This window comes from Corvus moneduloides, chromosome 16 (assembly GCF_009650955.1).
Source record: "Corvus moneduloides isolate bCorMon1 chromosome 16, bCorMon1.pri, whole genome shotgun sequence".
NCBI classification, from domain to species: domain Eukaryota; kingdom Metazoa; phylum Chordata; class Aves; order Passeriformes; family Corvidae; genus Corvus; species Corvus moneduloides.
This window is the reverse complement of record NC_045491.1, coordinates 16,985,365-17,009,528: the sequence shown is the minus strand read 5'-3', so window position 1 is coordinate 17,009,528 and position 24,164 is coordinate 16,985,365. Positions and strand designations below refer to the sequence as shown.

The window sequence follows — 24,164 nt, the reverse complement described above, 5'->3', positions numbered from 1 at the left end:
CCTGCTCGCACATCGCAGCCTCTCCGAGAACAACCACCGCACTCCAAGCCACCTCTACAGCTCGCTCTTCCTTGCCCTGTGAAACCCTGCAGGGAGCAGCCCAGCCCTGGGCCCCAGGCTGCCCCATTTCCATCGCGCCCATCACTTCCACACCGGCCCACATCTCCACGGTAGCCATCGAGCCCGTCTCCATCACAGCCATCGCTTCTGTGCTCTCCCCATCCCAAACTGCCCTGCCCCACACCTGCTCAGGCCACCTCCGGGCTGCCCCTCGGGGCCAAAGAGCCTTCTTCCCACTGGCCACACTGCTTTCATCTTCCTCTGCCCTCCTTGTTATTTTAAAGGCATTCCAGAGGATGCTGTCAGGCTTGGATGTGGTTTGGTTGGGTTGTTTGTTTTCGTACTGGAGGTTTTATGATCGCATTGGGAACAAGCCCTAATTGAGCTGCAATTCGAATTGCAGTCCGTGGGTATTTGTTTCATTTTTGGAAGGGCTCAAACGGCTGTGCAGCTTAGGCTGGAGAATGCATTCGGTTTTAACTGGAACCTGATGGAGACAGGACAGAGCAGGACAGGCTGCCCCGAGCCACGACCAAAGTTCCTGGGGAAGCCCAGTGTGGTCAGCCCGGTGCCAGGCACCCACGACACAACAGGCACTGTTGGTGGTGATCATAGCCCTGTGACCACCCAAAAACCCTGGCACTGTCAGGGAGGAGGCAGACAGAGCCAGAACTCTGCTGCCAAGAGCCAAGCGCACAGCCCTGGGGCCGGGCTCGGTGGGGGCTTGCAGCCACCCTGCGAATCCCTGTTCCCTGCAAATTTCTGTTCCCTGTGAACTCCTGCCCCCTGCAAGCCCCTGCAAACCTCTGTCCCCTTCAAACCCCTGTCCCCTGCAAACCCCTGCCCCCTTCAAACCCTCGTCCCCTGAAAACCCTGGCCCTTCAAATCCCTGTACCCTAAAAACCCCTGTCCCCTGCAAACCCCTGTCCCCTGAAAACCTCGTCCCCTGCAAACTCCTGTCCCCTTCAAATCCCTGTCCCCTGCAAAACCCTGTCCCCTGCAAATCCCTGTCCCCTAAAAACCCCTGTCCCCTGCAAACCCCTGTCCCCTGAAAACCTCGTCCCCTGCAAACTCCTGTCCCCTTCAAATCCCTGTCCCCTGCAAAACCCTGTGCCCTGCAAATCCCTGTCCCCTAAAAACCCCTGTCCCCTTCAAACCCTCATCCCTTGAAAATCCTGTCCCCTGAAAATCCCCGTCCCCTGCAAACCCATATCCCCTTCAAATCCCTGTCTGTTGCAAATCCCTGTCCCCTTCAAACCCCTGTCCCCCTTTAAACCCTTGTCCCCCTTTAAACCCCTGTCCCCTGAAAACCCCTGTCCCCTGAAAACCCCTGCCCCCTGTAAACCCCTGCCCCCTGTAAGCCTCTGCCCCCTGACAGCCCACATTCTGCAAATATCCATGCTCAGCAAACCCCTGCAGTCGGCAAACCCCTGTTCCCTGCAAACCTCTGCAGGGGTTTGTGACCTTGTGCTTGCCTGGCCCCCGAGGAAAGGGAGCCCAGCACCCCAGAGGGAGCTCAGCACCACTGCTGGCTGCTCCTTGCTGAGTCAGGAGCTGCCTCCAGACCGGAGCTGCTCGCAGGGAACAGGCAGCAAGAACGGGCAGGACCTAAAGGTCAGTGCCCAGACTGCCCTCCATGGGAACTGCGTTGGTGTCACCTTCTGCTGACCGTGTCCCACAGCGACTGCCAGAAGCGCTGCTCAGCCCCACACCCAAATGTGCCTGATGCTCCCAGTACCAGCAACCAGCCAGACCTTCCTGGGGATGGGTGGACAGGCAGACAGAGGGACCAGAGAGCACCTGCTCTGCTCCACTCCCACCCTGCCAGGATCTCACAAGCCCAGATGCTGCAGCAGGTCAGCAGAGCTCTGGGAGACACCTCCAAGCCACTAACACTGCCCTGGTTCAGTCAGAGTTCCACATGGGGAAGCAGATGAGCTGTGGGGACTCGCTGCCCCGTGTCAGGAGGAAACCCTATCCCAGCCTGGCCTGCCAGGAACGAGCAGTGCTCCTGCCACAGCTGCATGTGTGCAAACCCTGCTCCAGGGGATCAAATGCAGGAGCTGAGTCATACGACGACCGGGCTCAAAGATCACTGAAGGCAAAAGGAGGCAGAAAAAATATCCCTCTGGGTTCACAGGGGCCCACTTTGGATCCAACAAGAGCAGAAGGTGGACGCTCAGCACGGAGATGCCCAGAGCACAGGTGGCATGCCGGGAGGAGTGAGAAGGGATGTAAGGTCACACTCACCCGAGCCTGGTCCTGTCCCCTTCCTTGGGTCCTGACACCCACTTCTGGGGGGGAGCAGGGCAGGTGGCTGGCAGAGCCCTTGGGGCCAGAGGTTGTTCCAATGGGAGGTGGAAGGGGGCTGGGATGGCAGTGTCCCAGCTGCTCTGAGGGCTGCTGCCACGGACCTGCACCCCAGTGAGATGCCTGGGACCTTCCAGGAGCCAGGAAGAAGCACTCACCCATCTGTGCCCAGGACGGCTTGAGCTCGTGCCAGAGGGATGTTGTGTGTTCTGTCATGGCCTCACCCCAGGGTTCCGCTGTCTCCTCACTCCCCTGACACCCACCAGGGCTCTTCCCCAGAGTGTGGCTCCTCCGCATCACTGTGCCCTTTCCTGGCATGGGGGGGTTCCGCACTCAGGCGCACTCAAAGGTTGGCTCAGCTCCTGGTTCTGCTGGAAACAGGGCTCCAGGGAGCCCCATCCCCACCGCCTCGCCTTGGGGCTGCAGTCACCCGGCATGGGGGCGCAGCTACGCGTGCTGGGGGCTGAGACCTGCAGGCTCATCACAGCAGTGGGAGGCAATCCATTTGCGCCCAGGCCCGCCGAGAAGCACCAAATCCTTTAACCTCCTGCGCCACCTGGTGCCACAGGGAAGGACGTGCCACCGGGACGCGCCTCCCAGCGCAAACCACCTCTTCTCCAAAACCATCGAATGGTAGCAAAATGGCCCAAGAAGGTCTTCTGGAGGTCCCCTGAGCTCACTCCCCCATGCCTATGGCTGGGCTCCATCCTCAGCCGCCTACACCCCACCTGTACTTCCCAGTCCTCCAGTCCATCACTGGGATGTTCCTTCTGGTGGAAACCCACCTCCAGTCCATTGTCCCACCCAAGCCATCCAGCCAGATGGGCCCAGCATTCCGATGGAAACCAGGCTGAAGACTTCCAGAGCTGCACCCAAAGGGGTTACAAAAGGGAGCCCACAGCCATTGATCTCGGCGGGGAGGAGGAGACAACGGCCCAGGCACAATGGAAGAGCAGACAAACGCACACGCCCAGCTCCAGAGCTGCTGCCCAGCTGGTAAATGTTACTGCAGCCAGAAACCCATTTCCCGCTGGAAGGCGCCCAGCAGGAGCCAGCCGGCAGTGCCGGGCACGCCGGCCACTGCCCACAGACTGTCCCTGGCACGGCTACCAGGAACAGCCACCCCCACTGGGATCTCCCTGGCCCAGCATGGCCCAGCCGGGCAAACCCCTCTCCTGGCACAGCTTCCTGCCGGGATTTGCTCCCAGCTTGCTCCAGATCAGCTCCCTGCCCAGCACCCCCTGGGGTCTTCTCTGACCACCCCACCACGTTGCCCTGGGGCTGGTCTCATGCCAGCACCACCCAACTCATGAGCAACAGCAGAGGGGCCGCGTCACTGCCACCCAACTACAACAGCATCTCCATGGAGTCAGAGTCCAAAGCCTGCAGTCCAAAAGGAGAAGCCAGTTTTTTCCACCGCTTTGCTAGAAAACACCCCACGAGTGCCCGAGCACTAACTGGGGACAGTAACCACCAGCAGGGCCTCCCTCCAGCTGGGGTTTGCCTGCTCCTTCATCAGACCAGAGCTTCCCCAGCTCATGTGTCACTTCTCTGTCTGCAGAAAGCTCTGAGATGCCATCAAGGGAAGAAACCCCAGATGAAGATAACGGAGTCTGTGGAGGAATTTCAAAGCCCTCAGGACAGCAAACAGAAAAAATTTCCATGCTAATATAAAAGAGCAACTTTGAAAACCATAGGGATCACCAGGTCAAACCTCCAGCTACCAGGACCTGCTTAGCCTGGACTTGATGGCCTGGAAGGTCCTTCCCAGCCGTAATGGTGATGTGATTCCGTCCCTCCATGCATGGCTGTGACGCTGCCAAGCTCACCCATGGGACAGGCAGGTCTACAAACACCCTTTCCCAGGTCTCACATGACAGAAGCGTTTCCTCAGCTTCTCCTCCCCTCACAAGGCACTGCCCAAGCTGGCCTGAGCTCTGCTCCTTGTCTCTGCTGAGGGTGAGAGGCAGGTGACACCCACAGCCAGTGCCACGCATGGGAAATGGGACAAAGACAACGGTGTCTTGGGTAAAGTGCTTTTGAGACTTGTTCCTGGGAAACAGCTCCTTCAGCCACCACTCCTGACCTGGACTCGTGTGGACAAGGAGGTGTCCCTCGAGAAAGGGACAGGAGGACACAGAGTGGCCAGAGTCCCTTTGCAAATGGGGACACCAGCAGCTGGCCCCTGAAGAGCTCCTCCAGGCACGCCCAGCCATGCTTTCCAGTGGCTAACCATTTGAGCAATTCCATGCAGGAATGCAACATCCCTGCCAAATTTCAAGTCTCTTTTTCAAAGAGTGGAGACACCAGAAGCCCTCAAAGAAAGAGACAGGACAGAAAAATAAAAAAAAAAGAAATTCATTTCCCCCCAAACTTCTGCTGAAAACTGGGAAAAATAAAGAAAAAAAAAAAAGGAGAAAGCTCAGCCTGAGGCAGAAAAGCATGGAACAATCCAGCCCAAACAGTTAAAGCCTGGCAAAGGTAAGAGCAAGCAAACTTCCACTGGGAAGTGCTGTACAGCCTTACCAAGGGGGTCTGCTGGCTCCAGCTGTGGTGCCCTCCTTGTCCCCCCATGCAGCTCACAGGGATGACTTCCTGCAGCTCAAAAGAGCAAAGGTGGCAGAGGCCAACGACTGCAGGTGGTCCAGGAGATGGGAGGTGGCGGGGGGGTGAGAGGAGACAGCACCTCCAAGATGTCCCAAAGCCCTTGGGACATCCCTGCTCTCACAGCTACACCAAGCAGGACCTTTGAGCCACACACAGCCAGCTTGGGCCCCTCCGTCACTGAGGGGCTGGGAAACATCTCACAGAGCTGGAGGCCCCAACACATGGTGGGTGCTGCTGCCTCCTTCCTCCCCCTCCTCATCCCCTGAGCAGTGAGATGAAGGCTGGGGATACCCTCACGCTCCTCAGACACCCAGCTCTTCCCACCATGCTCCTCACCCTGCTTTTCTCATGTGCTGCAAGAGCTTCCTCAGGACCAGGATGCTCACAGACCTGGAAAACCCCACTGTGCCCACTGCATCCTGCCACATGCTGGCCCAGGATGCCACCCACGGCTTGTCCTCGCATTAACAGGGGTGGCTCAGGCTGCAATCACACCTTCCCATCACTGATCCAAGCAGCCCTCAGCCCTGAGGGCCTCCCTTGCTCCATTACCCCAGTTTTTCTGTGGTCTTGATGCCATGAAGATTTTTTGCCTTTTCTTTTATACCCCTGTTATATCCTTTTATAACTTCTGTATTCTTAGTGCTTTTTGCCTACATTCTTAGACTTGTTTGTTCAGCTGAGAGACTCAACATTTTAGAAGCTTCGTAGCTAGGGATCAGTGTGCCCCAGACCCCAAGGTCCTCTCCAGAACACATTCTGGAAACTAAGATAGAACCATCCAGGGGAAGGCTCCTTGGGGAGGGGGGCTCATTCAAGCCTCTCATTGGGGAATCTTTGATAGATCTGCTAATTAGTAACACCTATAATGATATACCAGATCTTTTGGAGGGTGCATTGCAGTTGGCATGGAGGTGCATTCCACCTGGACGTGTGCACCTAAGGATCCTTAAAATAAATACCAAGGTAAAATCCCTTTTTCCCTTCTAACCGTGTTTGACTCTTGATTTTAAGAGCAGGAAAAGGCATCAGTCTGAATGCAGACAAGGGAGGTAGCAAGAGTGATCTGCAGGTAAAGCATGGGAGCATCATGAGGAGGGGGATTTAACTCTCTCACAGACCCTCTGGGTGACCCTGAGCAGGCCACTAAGGCCCTGGTGCTGCAATGGGGTGCCCTCCATCCCCTGGGACCAGGGAGGGCAAAAGTTACAGCAGCACAGTCCCAGTGTAACACAGCAGCAGCTCCATCTCTCTGCTGGTGTTTCTGCCTGGACACCAAGAATCACAGAATCCTGGAGCAGCCTGAGCTGGAAGGGACCCACGGGGATCATCCAGTCCAGCCCCTGGCCCTGCACAGACACCCCAACAACCCCACCCTGGGCATCCCTGGCAGCGCTGTCCAAGCGCTCCTGGAGCTCTGGCAGCCTCGGGGCCATGCCCATTCCCTGGGGAGCCTGGGCAGTGCCCAGCACCTTCTGGGGGAAGAGCCTTTCTCTGATATCCAACCTGACCCTGCCCTGGCACAGCTCCAGCCATTCCCTGGGTGCTGTCCCTGTCACAGAGAGCAGAGATCAGAGCTGCCCCTGTGCTTCAGAAGGATGAGGGGATCATGCTGGTGCACAAGGAAGGCAGCCTTGGGTCCCTGTGCTGTGCAGCATCCTGATCCTGACCTGCCTGCATCATCAGGAAAGAAAACAGCCAAAGAAACTTCCCGAGTTCATGTGAAGTTCACCCGAGTTGAGCTCTGCTCCACAAGCAAAACTTCCCTGCCTGCCACGAACCTTCCAGAGCTCATGACCGGAGCAGAGCAGGGCCAGGACTGCGCTGGGAGGATGGGATCTCTTGGCAGCATCCATCTTCCACTTGCAAAGAGATCAGGCGGGTGCTCTGCCGGGAATTCCAGCTCCTCGCTCACAGAGCTCCAGCAGCGTGCTCACAGCTGAGGTTCCCTCAGACCCCACTTGGGACACCAGGCACAGACAGGGACAGCAGGAGCACTGCCTAAATGTCACAGCAGCTTATCTGTGTCCAGAAGCAGCCTTCTTGCTTCCCAGGATTTGGCTCAGTGCTTTGTGGGATTTCAGGGCACAGGAAACCCAATCCAGGTCGCCTGCCTGCACAGACCTGCGCGCACAGCAGGACTTGGCTCTGGAGCCCGGCTCGGGCAGGGAGGATGGAGCAGGAGGATGGGGACACAGGCACATGCCAGACCTCGAAGAATCTGCACCAGTAAGCCCTTGCCTTCACCCAGTCCCACTTCCCAAGGAGATCTGGAGGCAGAGCAGCCCCTCCCGGTACCACAACGCAGCCCAGGCTGAGCCGGTGCCTCTGCCCGTGCGGCTGGTCCCTGGCATGGGACAGCGGGGACTGATCCCCCCAGGAGTCTCTGATCGGTCACTCCTTCGTGACTTGTGTGCTCTGATCCAGGCCAGGCCTGCAGAGGCTCATGGCTGCAGCACACAGGGGCAGTGATCTCCCTACGACTCCAGGGGACAGTGACATTTAAATGCACAAGAATTTGGGTTAAGCTTACACCTACCCGGATCTCCCCAGATTGCCTCTGCTCCTGTCACTGCCTCTGACCACAGTAATCGCCTCCTCCTGCCCAGTGAAGATGCTGAGCAATGAGAACACCGTTTGGAGATGAAAAAAGACACTGTTTTAGTACCTGCTCCCTGGGCAGAAGTTTCAGCCTCTCTGGACACCACTTCCAGTACAGAAACCTTGACCTTGGTGCTCTTAGCTTCAGTGCCAGCACAAGCTGATGTACAAAGCCTACCAGAAAAACCTGACCTGCCAGCCTGGAGCTCAGAGCAAGCCCATAGGTCATCTGCAGGTCTGGGGGATGCCAGATGTCCTAGAGCAACAGCAGCTCCTTCACCAGCAGCTCTCATAGAATCTCATGATCCTGGAATGGTTTGGGTTGGAAAGGACCTCAAAGATCATCTAGTTCCAGTGCCTCTCCATGGGCAGGAATGCCCAAGTGCCTGGAAAAGGAGGTCAATGCTGCCATGCTCCTTTTAAAGAGTGAGAAGCTGAGGGACAAGGAGGGCCAGCTCTTGTCCTCAGCTGCTCAGAGGGCCAGGAGAAGCCAGGTACCACAGGTACCTTTCTGCAGTGGGTGAAGCTCAGAAGCTCTGGTCAGTCAGTTTGGGTTCTGACCTTAAATGTGGGGTCTGGGGGTGGAGAGGAGAAGCAAGACCAGGGGAAGAGGTGAGTAACCACGGTGCCAGGTCATCCTGCAGCCCCTGCCCTCTCAGGGGACTCAACAGCCCCGCATTCAGAAACCTGCAGGGTTTGTATGGAGACACAGCTCAACAAGCCAGAGTCCCAGCCAAGGTGATGGTGGCTCCTTTCGGGGCAGTGGGCCAGAGCCCACCCTGATAACACCAAGAAGAGATGTTCCTCAGAGCTCTGCTCATCCCAGCAGCTGCTCTGTGGCCATGCTTAACAAACACTATCTAAGGTCATGCGTTCATTTTCCAAAGCTCAGGAAAAACAGCTTTTTACAGCAAATCAAGAACACAACACAAGACAGACATAGACTTGTTGGAGAGATTCCAGAGGAGGCCATGGAGATGCTCCAAGGGCTGAAGCCCCTCTGCTCTAGAGACAGACAGAGAGCTGGGGGTGTTCACCTGGAGAAGACTCCTGGGACACCCTAAAGCCCTTCCCAGTGCCCAAAGGGAGCAGAGGCAATTTTTGCAAGGATAGGAAGTGATAGGACAAGAGGGAATGATTTTAGGCTGAAGGAAGGCAAATTTAGATTGGGTATTAGGAAGAAACTCTTCCCTGAAAGGGTGGTAAGGCCCTGGCACAGGGTGCCCAGAGAAGCTGTGGCTGCCCCTGGATCCCTGGCAGTGTCCAAGGCCAGGTTGGACGGGGCTTGGAGCAAGCTGGGCTAGTGGAAGGTGTCCCTGCCCATGGCAGGGGGTGGAATAAGGTGATCTTGAAGGCCACTTCCAACCCAAACCATTCCATGATTCTGTGATTGAAGGCTCAGGAGAGCTCAGACCTCTCCAGGGCAGGGATAGGCGAAACAAAGCCCATTCCATGATTCTGTGATTGTATGAAACCATTGGTAAGAACCCTACCCTGACTACAGGCAGGAGATTTGTCTCCCAGTTACTGCCTGATGAGCCCTGGCAGGCCCTGTTGGGACACTCCCTGGATGGAAACCAGACTCTGAACACCCCTGGAGGGGGCCCGGGTGAACCTCTGCACCGTGGGCAGAGTGGAGACCACATGCAGGTTCTCAGGGTGACACTGGCAGCTGCCCCCAGGTGTCCAGTTCCACTTTGAACAAAGCAAGGCATGAACCTTGCCTTTTCCTGGCCTGAAATCTGTCAGATCTGCACTATCTGGCACTGCCAATGTGGAAAATTCTCCTCCACATTGCCCAGCAGTTCCTTGTGGCAGAAGATCTTCACGCCTGTCTGACCTTCCCTTTATTAGGAAAATAAAGGCAACAAAGGCAAAGTGAGACAGGGAGAGGAATGTCCCTGGGGGAGGAACTGCTGGGGTAGATGGATGAATAGTTCAATTTTGAGGAGAAAGGGAGGAAATGTGGAAGTCAGGAGAGGAAGGGAACACAGCTTCTCTCTCTGACCTCCACCAGGCACGAGGCTCAGCAGATGTGGAGGCCACCTGGGCTCACAACTTCCCTGAAAAGCATCCAGCCCACAGAGGAAGGGTGAGCACGAGGCACGGGGAAGAGTCAGTGTGCAGGAAGACTCCATCAAAGGTGGGAAGAGCTCCCAGCACATCCAAGGACATGGTCCTCCTTGCCCCAGTGTCCTGGGCTGACTCCTCCCTCCTGCCTGGCCTCCCCACAGAGCGCTGCCCATCCTGCCAGCATCCAAGCCAGTAGATCCAATATTGACCTGGCACTGTGAGACACTCTCCAGGAAGATAAACAGGAGGTTGCTGAAGCCCTGGCAGGCAGAATTGTCTCTGCCAGAGGAAACTAAGAGGAGAGGAAACCTGCCCAACAGCAACTGTTCAAGGGACAAGGAGGGATTAGAGGTACTGGAATACCTTGGAAACGCCAGCTGTCAGGACTATCTGGATATGTCCACACTTCTGTGTTTCTGGACCCCGTGTCTCCAGCAGCATCAGCAGCAGGAGCAGTGATCCCATCTGCTCCCGGGGATGGAGCAAAGTGCAGCCTGGCATTCCAGAACTGGAGCGAGCTGCTGCCCTTGCTGGAGCTGCTCCAGACACGCAACTCCTCCACACTGCCCTTCCCCAAGTCCAAACTGCCTCATGGAGAAGGAGGGTCATGGCTGGAGATGACCTGACCAGCAGTAGGAAACCAGGACTATTATGGATATTCCATTAAAAGAAATATACTGAGATACTTCTGTGTGCTGGATAAGGGGACTGGGAGAGCAAAGACCCTCCAAATTTGGTGCACTGGCACCATGTAGTGATGAATAGGGGGGAACGGCTTCACACCAAAAGGTTTAGGCTGGATATCGGGAAGGAATTGTTCCCTGGGAGGGTGGGCAGGCCCTGGCACAGGGTGCTCAGAGCAGCTGTGGCTGCCCCTGGATCCCTGGCAGTGTCCAAGGCCAGGTTGGACAGGGCTTGGAGCAGCCTGGGCCAGTGGAAGGTGTCCCTGCCCATGGCAGGGGCTGGAATGGGATGGGCTTTAAGGTCTCTTCCAACCTAAACCTTCCTATGATTCCATGGGAATACCAGATGGTGTGGAAAGGCTTGACTTGCACTGAGATTGAGACACCCAGGAGGATTCCCTTCCATGCCAAGGATTGTGACATCTCTGCAATTTCCCCCAGTACATCCATGGGGCTTGGGCTGCCTGCTGTGGAAACCCACTGGCACCTTCCAGGCATGGACAAGAACCAGTGGAGATCCTGCAGGATGAAGAGCATCCTCCACACTCTTCAGCAGGGACCAAGGCATCCATCCTGCTTTGCAGATCCTGGCCACGGGAAATGGCAGAGTGATGATGACAATAAAACAAAAAATATCAGGCAACTGGGCTTTTTGAGAGAAATTAAAGTGCGCTGAGGGTAATGGACTGAGAAATAATCTTACTGGAGGTATCAGGTACCAGCAGAGGGAAGTGGCCAGAGCACCAAATCAGCACAATATTTTATATTTGTCTTTTAAATGTTATTTGTTGCCTATGCTCTCAGAGAGGAAGGGATGTGGCTGAGGGCTCTGGTCCCAGACAGGGAGAACCTGGACATCAGTCTTCTCTGAATGTTTTCCTTCTGTTGCTTTCCCAGAGGGCTCAATTTCTCCCACTGCAGTGACATGAGAAACAAATGGAGATGAGGGCTGGACCTGCTGGAGCCGGTGCCTGCAGCAGCACAGAGGGTCCAGGCCTCGCTCTGCTCCCAACCTCTCCACTCTCAGCATAATCACAAGCTGAGCTGCCTCTCCTGAGAAGAGGAGGAAAGCTGGGCTCGCAGAGGCTTGTGGCATCAGGAGGGGAGGCACAAGACCTTTCCATTCCCATCTGCACCCACAGGTCAGGATGCTCCCGGCTCCCTGCTGGCAGCACGAGGCGGCAGAATCGGAGCTGAAGGGAGCACGGTTCCTCTGCCACAGCCCCCTCCGGGCTAAGGAGTGGCTGCAGCACCACATCAGTCCCACCGGGACCAGCAGTTGCCCTCCAGCCTCTGCCCGCCTGCAGGCAACTCAGCAAATGAGGATAAAAAGTGATCATCCACAAGTAAATTATTCCTTTGCAATGTTTTCCTGAGGTTAACCTGACCTTCAGGGAGATGTTTGGAGGGCTCGCTCCTCCCCACCCCCTCTGCGTGTCCCTCACAGTCACTGTTAAATCATTGTCCCTCCAGCTCTGGGGAGGGGAATGTGGACCCCTGCTCCCCCCGTACATCCAGAGGCACTGGCCATGGCCATGCCCAGGCTGCTGGGCACACAACCAAGCCCTTGAACCACATTGCTCCATGTGTAGTTCAGCACCAGGAACTCTGGGGCTCCCTAACTGGCACCCACCTCACTCCTGGAGAGGTGTGCTGGGAGGGATGGCAGCACCAGGACAGCCAGCAGAGCCCCTGGCACAAGGGTGGCTCTGCAGACAGAGCCCTCCTTGTTCGCTTGGGCTGCAGCTCCTCTTGACCACTTTTATTGCCTCTAAAGCAACTTTGCAGCGTCCTGCTGATGGCAACATCCATCTGCCACACAGGGGGAAGCTCCGGCTGCACGGAGCCCCGGGCAAGGGGTCCTGCTGCGGGCCGGCTCCCCGGCAGCCCGGACACCCTGGCAGAGCCCGGCACGGTGTGGAAGTCCAGCTCCCACCCGGCTAATTCAATAAGTCACAGATACCATGACTTCATAAGGCACAGAGGCTCCACAGCTATTAGGGGAATTGGGAACAGGGGGAGGAGGAGCTGAAATGGAGAAGGGATGGAGACGGGGAGGGTGGAGAGGGGGAAGCTAAGACAAGCAGCAGAACAAAACATCCCATAAATCATGAGGAGCTGCTGAAATACCAGAACAAATGACCCCATAGCTTGGCCATTGTTCCCGAGCGAGGGCTTAAAGCGCTCCCAGTTGAGACAAAGCGCCTCGCGTTTCGTTTCAACACCGCGCCGGCCCGGCCGGGACCTGTGCTTGGCACAGCCGAGCTGGGGGCTGTGTGTCACCTCGGATCCGAGGCTGGCACCGGCGGGACGGGGGAGGTGACACTGGCGGCAAGGTTGGCTCATCCACAGAAAGTGCTGCCAAAGCGGTGCCCGCAGCTCAGCCTGCCCAGAGCATCTCCTTGCTCCCACATGCCCCCACAGCTCCCAGGCTCTTGCATTCCTCCCCTTCCACTGGCAGGCTCAGGGCCTCATTTTCCTTGTTTTCCCTCACTCAGGCTAAGAGCTTCCTGGTCTGGGAAGAGAAAGAGCTCCAAGGCTTCTCTGGAGTGAGACAGCTCGAGTAGGGCTGTGAAACCTGGAGGAGCTCTGAGTCCGCCGTCTTTATGGTGCTGCTACTCTTTGCCTCCAAAAATGTTGATGACAACTCACTTTGTGCTGGCTGACTCTGGCAAAGGGACAAATGTCACACAGAGAGTTCTGGGGACAGTCCCACACGACCGTGGACAGCTGTGGGAACAGCACCAGGCTCTCAGTGAGCAGCGCAATAGCAGCACTCCCATGCACTGCATCAGGCACAGTGGGGTGGATTAGTCGGCAGCTTGGCACCTCCCCAGAGCCGTGCAGCTCCACCAGGACCACGGCACTTGGTGCCAGGAGGGGAGGACCTCATGGATGGGGACAGGTCACCTGTCTGCTTGCCCACTGCAGCAATGCTAGGGATTCCACAGCAGGGATTCCAGGCCCAGCCGTACAGGGAGAACCTCCACACCGCTCAAGACCACTCAGAGGGGAAATATTACACTAGGACATTTTAAATAACTTCCATGAAAACAGTTCCCTTAAAAACCTTCTGCTTCAGAACCGAAGCCAAGCAGGAGGCAGAGCGCGGCAGCAGTCGCATGTGCCACCTCCACCAACCAGACGGTGCCAGCGAAGTTCCCGTGTCCGGGGGCTCCTGCTCGCCTGGCACCTTCCACCTGGGCCCGTGGGGTCTGCTCCCCGCGCATCCCAGCTCTCAGCAGCCAGGAGCTGGGACCCAGCGCCGTGCCGAGGGTCAGGCAGGGAAACAAGCCGCAGGCAGGGCCCAGCCCGGCAGCCGCCTGTCGCCAAGCACGGACACGCTGCTGCCAGCACGGCTGCAGCCTCGTGGTGGGCAGCCAAGGAGCAGAACCGAGATAACGGCATGGCGGGAGGGAGGAATGCGCTGCATTTTTCCTGAGCCGCCATGGGAATAGGCTATTCCGACCACGGAGCATAGGGAGGCTGTCTGACAGGGAAAACTCGAGGAGCCCAAAGAGAACGAGCAGTGAGTAAGCAATGAAGAAGAAAACAGAGGGAAATCAGGGTGAGCACGTGGTGAGTATGGCAAAAGGAGTGTGGGGGAAGGCAAACCCGGGAGCAAATAGCAGAAGGAAAACCAGAGCTAGAGCTAGAGAGGAAAAGGAAGGGACAAAAGCATTCCAGAGGGACGAACCTGCCAGGGCTGAAACTCCCAATGTGCAATGGAGCTGAGAGGATGCGAGAGGGAACAGAGGCTCCCAGCTCTGCATACACAGAGCAAGCCAGGGATCGCAGCCCTTCTATTGGATTAGGGCTCACTTAAGTGGGAAGATAAATGTGGAGCTCATCTCCGGTAACAGGCACTGGAGGAGAGGAGGCCTCAGCTCACTCTAAGTGGGGAGAACAGGGATTGGTGGGGTCTTGACATTGCTGTAGGACAGTGTGAGGTCTCCATGGGAATCACCAGCTTTCACCACCTTCACCCCAACAGCAGAACGTGGAGGGCTTCAAGCCAAGAGAGCTTTAGTAGCCTTGTGGTGTTTGTGCTTGAGAGCTAGATTAGGACCAGAGACCACAGGAAGCAGAGCTTTAATAAACGAAATCCCAAATCCTTCCTTGCCTCAGTTACCAGGTTTTGCCTCATTTGGAGCGCGAGCTGCCTTGGTGACCATCCAGCAAAGAGGAGAAGGGAATCAGCAAACCTGGGCAAAACCAGACATGTGCAGCCCCCAGGTTTCTCCCAAAGACTGGGAAAGCTCCTCTCCAGCACCTCCTGGCAGCAGGACACCGGCACAGGGAGACATGGGCTGAGGTGATCCGGCACATTCACAGGCCCGAACACTGGGGACTTTGTGGCGCTGGCTTTAAAAAAAATACCCTAAAAAAGGCCTAATAATGAAGTATTTATTTCAGTAAACAACGAATGAATGAAAGAAGTGTTTCCTCAATACTTCACTTTTTCTCTGCCTTCTCTCCCTTCCCCCCAGCAATTTTGTTTTTAATAAGTGGAACTAACGGGGCCTCGCTCGCTGCTGGCCGGGCTGGGGAGCAGGGCCGTGCTCCGCCGGCCTGGTGCAGCACAGGAACACGTGCCATGGGAATAGAGCTGCCTTGTGCCTGGGGGAGCACGGCCCACCAGCGTGTCCCAGCCACCGAGCCAGGGAGATGTGTTCAGATGGACGCACGCACTGTGAGACCTGCCCTGGGAGCATCCCTGGGCTGGGCAGTCGGCAGCACAGGGCGTCCAGCCCCTCATTCACTGTGGCAGCAAACAACTGCACCTCCTGGCCCAGGGCCTCTGGCACTGGAGAAGGGCTAAGGGGAGATGAAGGCATCTGTGTCCTGTCCTACCTGGCTGTGCTCCTTGCAGGAACACAGTGTCAGGCAGACTCTGTGACCCTGTACAGCTCCTTCTCTTCTACCTCAGCTCCATCCACCCCTACCTGAGCACCTGAGTAACTGGGAACACTGGAAAACTGGCTCAGCTTGCCCTGTGTGGAGATGGGTTGTACTGACAATGCTTTGGTAGGAATTTCAAGCAGGAAACACTAATCCCTGCCCCAGACTGACACCCAGCTTTTCAAAGCAAAGAGCACAGATGATGTTGTGCTTTTCTACCCCCTCCTTGGCAACAGGTAACAGCAGGTTGAGAAGCTGTCCCTTGCCTTCAAGCCTTGGGGTTAAGATGGGCAGGATTCTCAGAAGATGCTGATTTGGGAGAACATGGTTCATTGCTCTTCCATGCCACTCCAACCCACGTGGGATGAGCCAAACCTGTCACACACAGTGTGGGTGCTCACCTCTGTGCAGAGGCAGGTGAAAGGAGGCAGTGGTAACCCTGGGTTGCAAAGAGACAGATTGGATGCAGGTAGGTATTTGCTCTGCAAGACAAACTAGGCACCTGTAGATTTGCCAGGATAGGAGCCAAGTTTCCCATCAGCCAGAGCACTGAGGAGCAGCCTCACCTGCAGCCCAGGATGGTTTGGAGTGACTAACTGAGGAGCTGATGCCGCTGTGATGAGCACAGATCCCTGGTGATGTACAGGAACACAGAAAAGCTGCTTCACACCATGGGCCGGGAGATCCCTTAGCAGGTCACGGCTGCAGAGGAGGCTGGAAAAATCTCTGAATGCCTCTCTGAGGACCTGTGCATGTGAGATGGGTGGGAGCAGGCAGCAGGCAGGGTCCTCAGCCCGCTGCCACCCCTCATCACTGCGACCCTCTGGGGTGACCCCTCCTCTGTGCCCTGCCAGCACCTGAGCTCCAGCAGCCCGACCCTGGCTGCAGGGTGATGTCTGATCCAGCTCAAAGTGTCTCCAGCCGTGGATGAAACCCCCAGGACAGGGTGGGAGCCCTGCCTGGCTGTGCCTGTGTCCCTGCAGGGTGGGGATGACATCAGGTCCGTCTCTCCCAGCCTCAGGGCCCCGAGCTCCCGCGCAATGGCACACGGCAAACCAAAGGCAAAGGTGCTCCCTCCTCACCCAGAGCTCCTTCCCAGGCTGCTTTACAAGATCCCTCTAAAAGAGCATCGTCTACCACTGCTGCGAGTGCTGCTGCACAAGGTGGTTTGCCAAATGCAAGACAGATGGTTTCCCCCAGGAAAATGCTATGGAGTAAGGGAAAATGTACCACAAATATCCCCCAACAGGGCTAAACCGGGACCCAGGGCCTTCAAAGAGACATTTCGAGAGGAAAGAGATTTACTGGCTTCTCATGCTTCTTTGTTATGAATAAAGACAAACTCTGATTGTTTTTAATGAGCTCTTTGCTTGTTCCCCTATTTGCTACATTACAAATTCACATATTTGTCTCTTTGGGAGATTGAGAGTAATTGCAGACCAGGTTTCCTCATGACAACTGCCCAGCAAAGGGAAGAAAGTTCTGTAAGTGGAGAAGAAAGCAGTCTGTCCCCAAATATCCTGAATTCTTTGTCTGGTTCATTAATACCTGGTGAGCTTTGATGATCAAGGAACCTCACAGATAGAAGAAGCTTTTGAGGAGGGTTCCACAGCCTCACACTGAAGTGTTAGAACACAAAATAAATGCCAGAAAGATCTCCAAAAAAAGCAGGGAAATTGAAAACCAAACTTGACATTCTTGCAATTTCTAAGCATTTCACTTTTTTTCTTTTTTCTTTTTTTTTTTTATTCTTTTTAAGTTTTACCCTCCTTTATCCATCTAAGGAAGCAGAAAGAAATGCAATTTCCAGCTCTTTTAAATATCCTTAGCAGGTCACCTCTAAGGCTGGGATGGCTGGCTGTGATCTGCTTCCAAGACTGTTGCATCAGAGCTCAGAAACCCAGGACGAACGGCTCCCTGCTCGAGTGGGGACAGCTCTCTGAGACCTGTGCTCACACGAGGGGCCCCAGGCACCGCAGCAGCGGGGAAGGAGGGAGCCCTGCATCCCTCTGGGACGGGAACATGGGGCTGCCCCAGACAGCTGGGACAGCCTGGGACCTTCTCACTGCTCACTCTGGGCACAGTGACAGAGAGGAGCCCCTGAAGTGTCACTGCAGATCCCAGAGCTCCCACTCTAGCTGAGGCCATCCCACTGTGGCTTTCAGCTCTGGCTGATCCCATAGAGATGCACTGGGCAGGGAGGGACCAGGGGATGCATCCTCCAGCAGCTCCCATTCCCTACAGCTCCTTATTCCTGCTCCTTGTGGGGAGGGGAGGGGAGGGGAGGGGAAGGGAAGGGGGAAGGGAAGGGGGAAGGGGGAAGGGGGAAGGGGGAAGGGGGAAGGGAAGGAGCCAGTGGTGGGAGTTGCCAGAGGCTGTGTGCTCGTGTGCCCCAGCTCAGCAGACACTTCCATGACCCACATGAGCCCTGCCAGATCTTCAGCTGGGGATGTTTGGGCTGATACCTTGGGGAGCCTCTGCAGCAGGTGGAGGGGTTTGAAGGGATCCTGTCCCATGGGACATGACTTCGACAGTGGCAGCACTGGGGAGAGGGGACAGGAGGGTGACTGGAGAGGCAGGAGCTCCTTCCCCCAGCCCTGTCCTGCAGCTCTTACCATTCAATGCTCAGAGACCTGGGCCGGAAGGCAGACAGCTCGGCCGAGCCATGCTCAGCTTTCCTTCTCTTCTCCTGCTTCTGCTTCACCGACAAGCGGTGGGCAAACCTAGCGAGGCTGCTCTCCGACCTGGGGAGGGGAGAGGAAAGGCGTTAATGGCACTGCAGCCCGGCTCCAGCGGCACACGCAGGGCACGGCACGGCACGGGAGGTGCTCAGCGCTGCAAGGACGGGGCTCGCAGCGGTCAGCGGCACCGGGACGGGGGGCACCAGTGCTGGGGGTGGGAAGTGGAGGAGCAGCAGCAGGCTGGGAATTGCTCAGCTGGCCAGGACCAGCACAGGTCCTTGTTAGCCAAACTGGAGCTGCAGTCTGGCAGGCTGAGAGCGCCAGGTCCTGCTCCCTGTGCAGCAAAATCACCTCCCCAGGCTGTGCGTTCCTCCCCAAACTCCAACAGGGCAGCCAGCGCCGGAGAAACAGTCAGGGACACATCGGGGGAGGGAACCAAAGCAGAGGCCACTCATTCCTTCAGAGAAACCCTGGAGCCCCTGTGGCCTCCCAGCCGGGGCTCCCAAACACCGGAACAGCTTCCCTGAGGAGGATTGACGTGGAAATCAGCCCACAGCGGAAAGGTTTTGGAGGAGGAAACAGAAATGTGTGGGAGCAAATGGATTCAGCTGAAGGACCCGTCTGTGCTGACAAAGCCCCTTCCCACCAGGTGGGCTGCTCCAGCATCACTCGCAGCCCCCGGGACCTGGGAAAAGCACACCCGCGGGCTCCGGGAACGCGCTGCACATCCCGCCCCATCCCAGCCCTGCCCAGAGGAGAGCTGCTGGCACAGGGCACACCTGCACTGCCTCCCAGCCCCGTGGCACACGGGCACACCGGCTGACACTGGCTGGGGAGGCGCCTGCCCCGCACAGACCCTCAGCCCTCGCTTCCCTCTGGCACACGGAGCGCCCAGAGCCCCCCGTGCCAGGGCTGGCACCCCCAGCCTGGGCTGAGCACGGCACCGCAGCTCTGCTGCCGGCGTGGAGCGAGGGAGGACCAGCCTGGGGAGCTGGGACACCCAGACTTGGGCACACGACCAGGCTGGTGGCACTGGGGCCGTGTGCCAGCCCTGCCACATTCACTGTCACAGCCACTGCCTCCTCTCCTCCTCTAATGTGCCAGCACAACCTGCTCCCACCGCTCAGCCAGCCCCGGGCTGGGCAGGGGAGGGGACAGGAGTGATTTGACAGAGGTCCCAGGGGACAGAGCTGGGGGGAACTTTGAACCTACACACATTGCTAAAGCCAATCCTCTCCTCTCCTCTCCTCTCCTCTCCTCTCCTCTCCTCTCCTCTCCTCTGCCTCAACCAAACAAAATACCTCCAAAGAAAGAGAAAAAGAGACGGTATTTCTCAGAACTGAGAGCTCCCTGCCTTTCCTCGCTATAATTAGGCCAGCCCGGACCAGCTAACAGTTTTTTCCCCGATACATTTTAAACACAGACATCTTCAATTCATTAACTGGTTATTGATTTATTTTTCGGCTTATGAATTGCTGCTGCTGGGGATGGGGTGGAGACAGCTTTCTGGAGAGGGCTCTTGTCTCTCCAGTCCCCGCCGGCAAAGAGCTGTTCAGACCTTCCAGGGTCATTCTTTACATTCTTGAGAAAAAATCCTACTTTGATGTAAAGGATGAGGTTTACCTTAAAAGAAACCCAACAAGAAACTCAAACCCCAGCTTTCCCCTGCTCACAGCCAGAGGAAGAGGCGATGAAGAGGAGTGATCCTGGTGCCCACAGAGCAGAGCCCGGTACCAACACCATCCCCAGCACCTCACTCTCCTCTGATCCGGTGTCAGAGCTCAGCTGGAATGGAGAAGATCCCATTTAGGGAGGGGTGAGAGGTGGGCATTGACAGCAATGCTCTGCAGCAGCCCCAGGCACGGTGTGGACAGCAGGATGAGCAGGGCTGACCCAGGAATGGGGCTGGGCAGTGGGAACAGGTGCTGCTGGTTCCCTAGAGCACCTCCTCAGCGGCATTGGGCTGTTCCTGCCCCTTCCCACCCGCCCAGGAGGAGCTCCTGCCACCCTGCCTGGATGAGGGCTCCAGCCCCAGCTGAAAGGGTGCTGGGGGTGTTTATCTCCTGGGATTTGGGGACTGCCTGCAGAATGCTGCCCTGTCTGCTGTGCTCACCCCACCTCCACCACACCCCCTGCACCACTACAGCCACTCCTCCCAAACTGGTCCCCAGCAGGGATGAGGGGCTGGGAAATCCCAAATGCCCTGCACGGATGCAGGAAGGCAGCAGCAGCCCCTGTGACAGGCGCCTCTGTGGTGCCGGTGGTGGCCCTTGCAGTGACTACCACGGGGAGAGTTACACAGCCAGGAGCTTTACCCAGATGTATCCACCTGCCCAAGCACAGCAGGAGCAGCCCCTGCATCCTTCAAACAGGACAAAGCCAACAGCATCTGTCAAGAAGAGCTGGTGGGGGAAAACAGGGCAATATGCCACATGTCATCAGGGTTAGGGATGGAGGAGAGTTAGTCCTGGGGGCAGGGTGGGCTGGTGGGGCTGGAGAAGCCAGCTGGGTGCTCAGGAATGTGTGGCCTTGCTGTGAGTCCCTAGCCATGGCATCAAGGGGAAGGCACAGGGAGAAAGGGGCTCTCCAGCCCAGGGCAGGTGCTGCTCAGACCTGCCTGATGCAGGACAGACAAGCCAGTCCATGTGTGTCAGAAGTTGACCAAGAATCTTGGGGTGCTGACTGCACCCCCCAGACCTGCCGGCCACCACCTCCAGCAGCCACAGCCCAGGTAAAGGAATGGCTGTGACGGCTCTCACAGCCCGACACCTCCCCCCTGAGAGCTGTTAGCAGCTCACCCAGCCATGAACCAGCCTCCCCCACCTCTGCCAGACCCCAAAGCTTCAGCAGAAGCATCACTAATTAGAAGCCAAGAGCACATTACAGATCATCTGGCGATTTATACAGAGCTGCTTTACATAAACCGTGCTGCAGAAGGGGAATGAATCATACCTGCTCTGCCGTGACTGCGCCGCAAGCGCGGCCGACCCGCTGCCCTCGCCCCAGCAGGGCCCTGCTGCTGGCTCAGCCCCGCCGGGCTCCCGTGCTGGGTTACTCCGGCCCCTGGGGGCAGGGTCGGGATGCTCCCAGGTCACGGTGTGCCCAGGGCTGGGGTGCTCCCACGGCGCTGGGCACTGTGCCGGGTCTGGGCTCTGTGGGTGGCAGTGGGGGTGAGCCTCTAGCACAGGGAGGGGGAAGCTGTTGAGACCACACTGTTACTTCCCAAGGGCTTTCCAAACAGTAATAGATGTCCCTGTCCCTTGAGAAGGATCAGCGTTAGGGATTTTAAGGTAGGAGCAGGGCATGGAGCGGGCACACAGGTAAGGCAGGCTCCCTGTGCCTGTCAGCATCCTTCCCCTTGCGCTCTTATCCCATGGGCAAGATTTCGGTGCCTTCCCCCATCAGGACTACACACTCAGCCCCACAAGTGCTGGTCTGAGGAACAGGCAGCCCCAGGTGCCACTGTCACCTTGAGCCAGCTTCATCCCAGCCATGGGAGGGGGACAAGGCCCCACTGCTCCCCCAGCCCTGCCACTGCACGGCGCTGCTCCAGGTCTGGCCGGGCAGGACCCGGGCTCACCTGCCCAGCCCTCCATCAGAAGCGGTATCTCTGCAGCAGCTCAGCAGCCAAACAGTCGGGGCTCGGCGGACACAGCTGGCACCTGCCAGGGCAGTCCCCACACACCAAGGGGACACGTGGGAAAAGCCATCAATTGGAACGCCAACCGCAGCGCCGGGAAGAATTGTCTCCTGACAACCAGAGAAGGTTGTTCAGCTACTGTGCTGTATCATAAATCACACCTCTATGACTTGCCATCTGTCAGCCAGATTACACATGTTCAGAGTCCCATGTCAGCATTTAAGTCAGAACACGGCATCTTTTCCCAGAAATAATTATCAGTGCTGAAGGCTCTTGCAGCGATACCCATCCTCAGCCCTTCCCTCCAGAGCTCTGGACAGATCGGAGCTGGCGTTCCCAGAGGGCAGGACCTTCACTGTGGCACAGCGATGCAAGCCTCCCTAAACCCACTGCTTCAGGCCCAGGGAGGGGCAGGGTCTGGCACGGCAAACTCCCCCCTGGCACCAGCCATGGCACCCAGCACCCTGAACAGAGCAGGCAGGGACAGGCAGAGGCTGCTGCTAAAGGGGGGCCGGGACAGTGCTGTCCCCAGCCTGGCGTGTGCTGAGAGCCCAGGAGAGTCCAGCTGGGATGAGCAGAGTGCCCAGAGCAGCGCTTGGACCCCAGCCTGGCCAAGGGGGAAGGATCTAGCTCAGCACAGGACACAGCTCCCACTGCCCCGATGCGCTGTGCGACACGAGTCTGCGCCCATCCCTTCACCCCACAGGTTTTCTGGGAGTCCAACCCCCCAGGGGTGACTGCCAAAGCCCCAGCCTGCCGAGGCAGTGGGAACGCCGTGAGCACGGCCATGCTGGGCTGGCAGCCCGTCCCCATCCTGCCCGTGCCTCCGGCAGCTCGCTGAGCCGGCACCGGACACGGCCCCCCGCACACAAATGCCTCAGCTGCCCTGCGATGAGGACAAGGGGCTGAAGCGCCGCCCTCCACCCCCTCGCTGGCCAGGCAGGCGGATGAGCAGTGACATTTCCCGAAGCTCAGTACAGAAATACTCGGGGACTGGATCCGTCCCTCCGGCTTCACCCGCCGCGCACAGGCGTGAATCCGGCCGGGGGCTCGCAATCACCGCCGCATCCCCCACACCACAACTGGGAAGCGATGACAAGCAAAATCCTGATCCCTCGGCTCCGCATCCCTCCCTCCCTCCCTCTGGTGATCCGCTAAAAGCCTTTTGGCAGTTTGCAGCCGCCGGGGCGAGCGTGTGCCCGCAGGAGCCCGGGTGCCTCAGCCCCTGCTGGCACAGCACGGCTCTGCCATGGCCGGAGCCGTGGGGACACCGGCGGCCGTGCAGGCACTGAGCCACGGGTGACGGATGACCGAGGTCACCGGAGTGCCAGCCCAGGCTCCGGCACAGGATGACCAGCACCAGCAACACCTCTGCTCCCCCAACGCACCCGGCCAAAGCCCTCCCCACCACACGGGCACCAGCCATCCATCCCACAAGACAGCACACCCAGGCAGGAGCAGCTCCCACTTGTTGCACACTCCTCAGCCCGAGACTCGGGAGCCAGCACGTGCCTGTCTATGGCTCTGAACTAGCCCAGATGCGGGCAGGCAGCTCCCAGCCTCTTCCATCAGCACAGGCAGCAGCCCCGGGATGAGCCAGGGGCTGTAGGCAGCCCAGGCAAGCAAGCAGCGTTCCAGCTGGTCCTCCCTCCTTGGGGAGCAGCCACTGCACACAGAGCCTTGAGCCGGGCTTATCCCCACGGGCATCCCGGCTGCAGCCGGGCTGGGGAAGGCGGCTGTGCCTGGGGCGAGCGGTGCTGGGTGCACACAGCCCTGGCAGCGCACAGCCCGGGCAGCGCACAGCCCTGCGCTCCCTGCGGCTGCGGGGTTTGGCTCCTGTCAGCGTCTTATTTGCACAGGTACAGTTAGGGTAAAACAGAGGGAAAATAACCAAAGCTGGAAAGGTTCTTCCCAAGCAGGGAGCAGTCTTTCGGGAGAGAGAGGGTTTGCGAAGGACAGACTCATGGCCACGGACATGCAGTCAGCCTCCAGGCGAGCGCTGGCTGCGCACACCGCTCCGGCAAGCCCCGCTCACCGGGGACACGCTTCCCACTGACCACGGTCCCAGCACGAGAGTGTCTCCAAAGCAGCAGCCAGGGCCAGGACCCCAGTGAGCCGTGCCCGGCTGTGCCCTGCAGGGACAGGGACAGATGCCCGCGAGCCGCGCGAATGATGCTCACTCACCTGCACAGCCTCTGCTCCCTTCGCTCCTGGCGCTCTGCTCACCCACTGCCAGAGCAGCAGCTCATCCCAGAGTGTCTCCTCGGGAGAGTCCCCGTCCCCTCTGTGCACACTCCCATCCTGAACAGGGTCCCCTGCTCCCATCCACGTCGCCTGACCTCCTCAGCTGCCACCTCCGCTTCCCTCACCCATCACCTCAGGTTTCTCGTTTGCTCTGTGCTTGGCTCTTTTTTTCTTTTATTTTTTTTTTTCTCCCAATCTTGTTTCTATAGAAACGAGATTAGCAGAGGGGGAAATAAAACAGCCCCATGTGACTCAGATTCCGACACTGAAGAATCTCCTGGTTGCGCTTGGCGTGGCTTTACATAACCAGGAGCCTGTGCGGGCTCAGATGGGGGGACCGGGCTCGGCCGAGGGACACAGGGC

The 24,164-nt window shown here is 57.7% G+C and overlaps 1 protein-coding gene across 11 annotated transcripts in view; it reads right to left on the bottom strand.

The window, feature by feature from the left end:
- Window positions 1-24,164, bottom strand: part of LOC116451916 (ankyrin repeat and fibronectin type-III domain-containing protein 1-like) — a 246,714-nt gene that overhangs the window by 24,061 nt on the left and 198,489 nt on the right. For 6 of the 11 annotated variants that reach the window (XM_032125878.1, XM_032125880.1, XM_032125879.1 and 3 more), the window contains one exon: window positions 17,852-17,980. The exons of 3 other annotated variants lie outside the window; for them this stretch is intronic. In XM_032125878.1, the coding sequence (XP_031981769.1) occupies window positions 17,852-17,980 (129 nt within the window). Of the gene's footprint in view, window positions 1-17,851; window positions 17,981-23,741; window positions 24,040-24,164 lie in introns of those variants that run through there. 2 more of the 11 variants (XM_032125885.1, XM_032125886.1) reach the window with 2 other exon arrangements.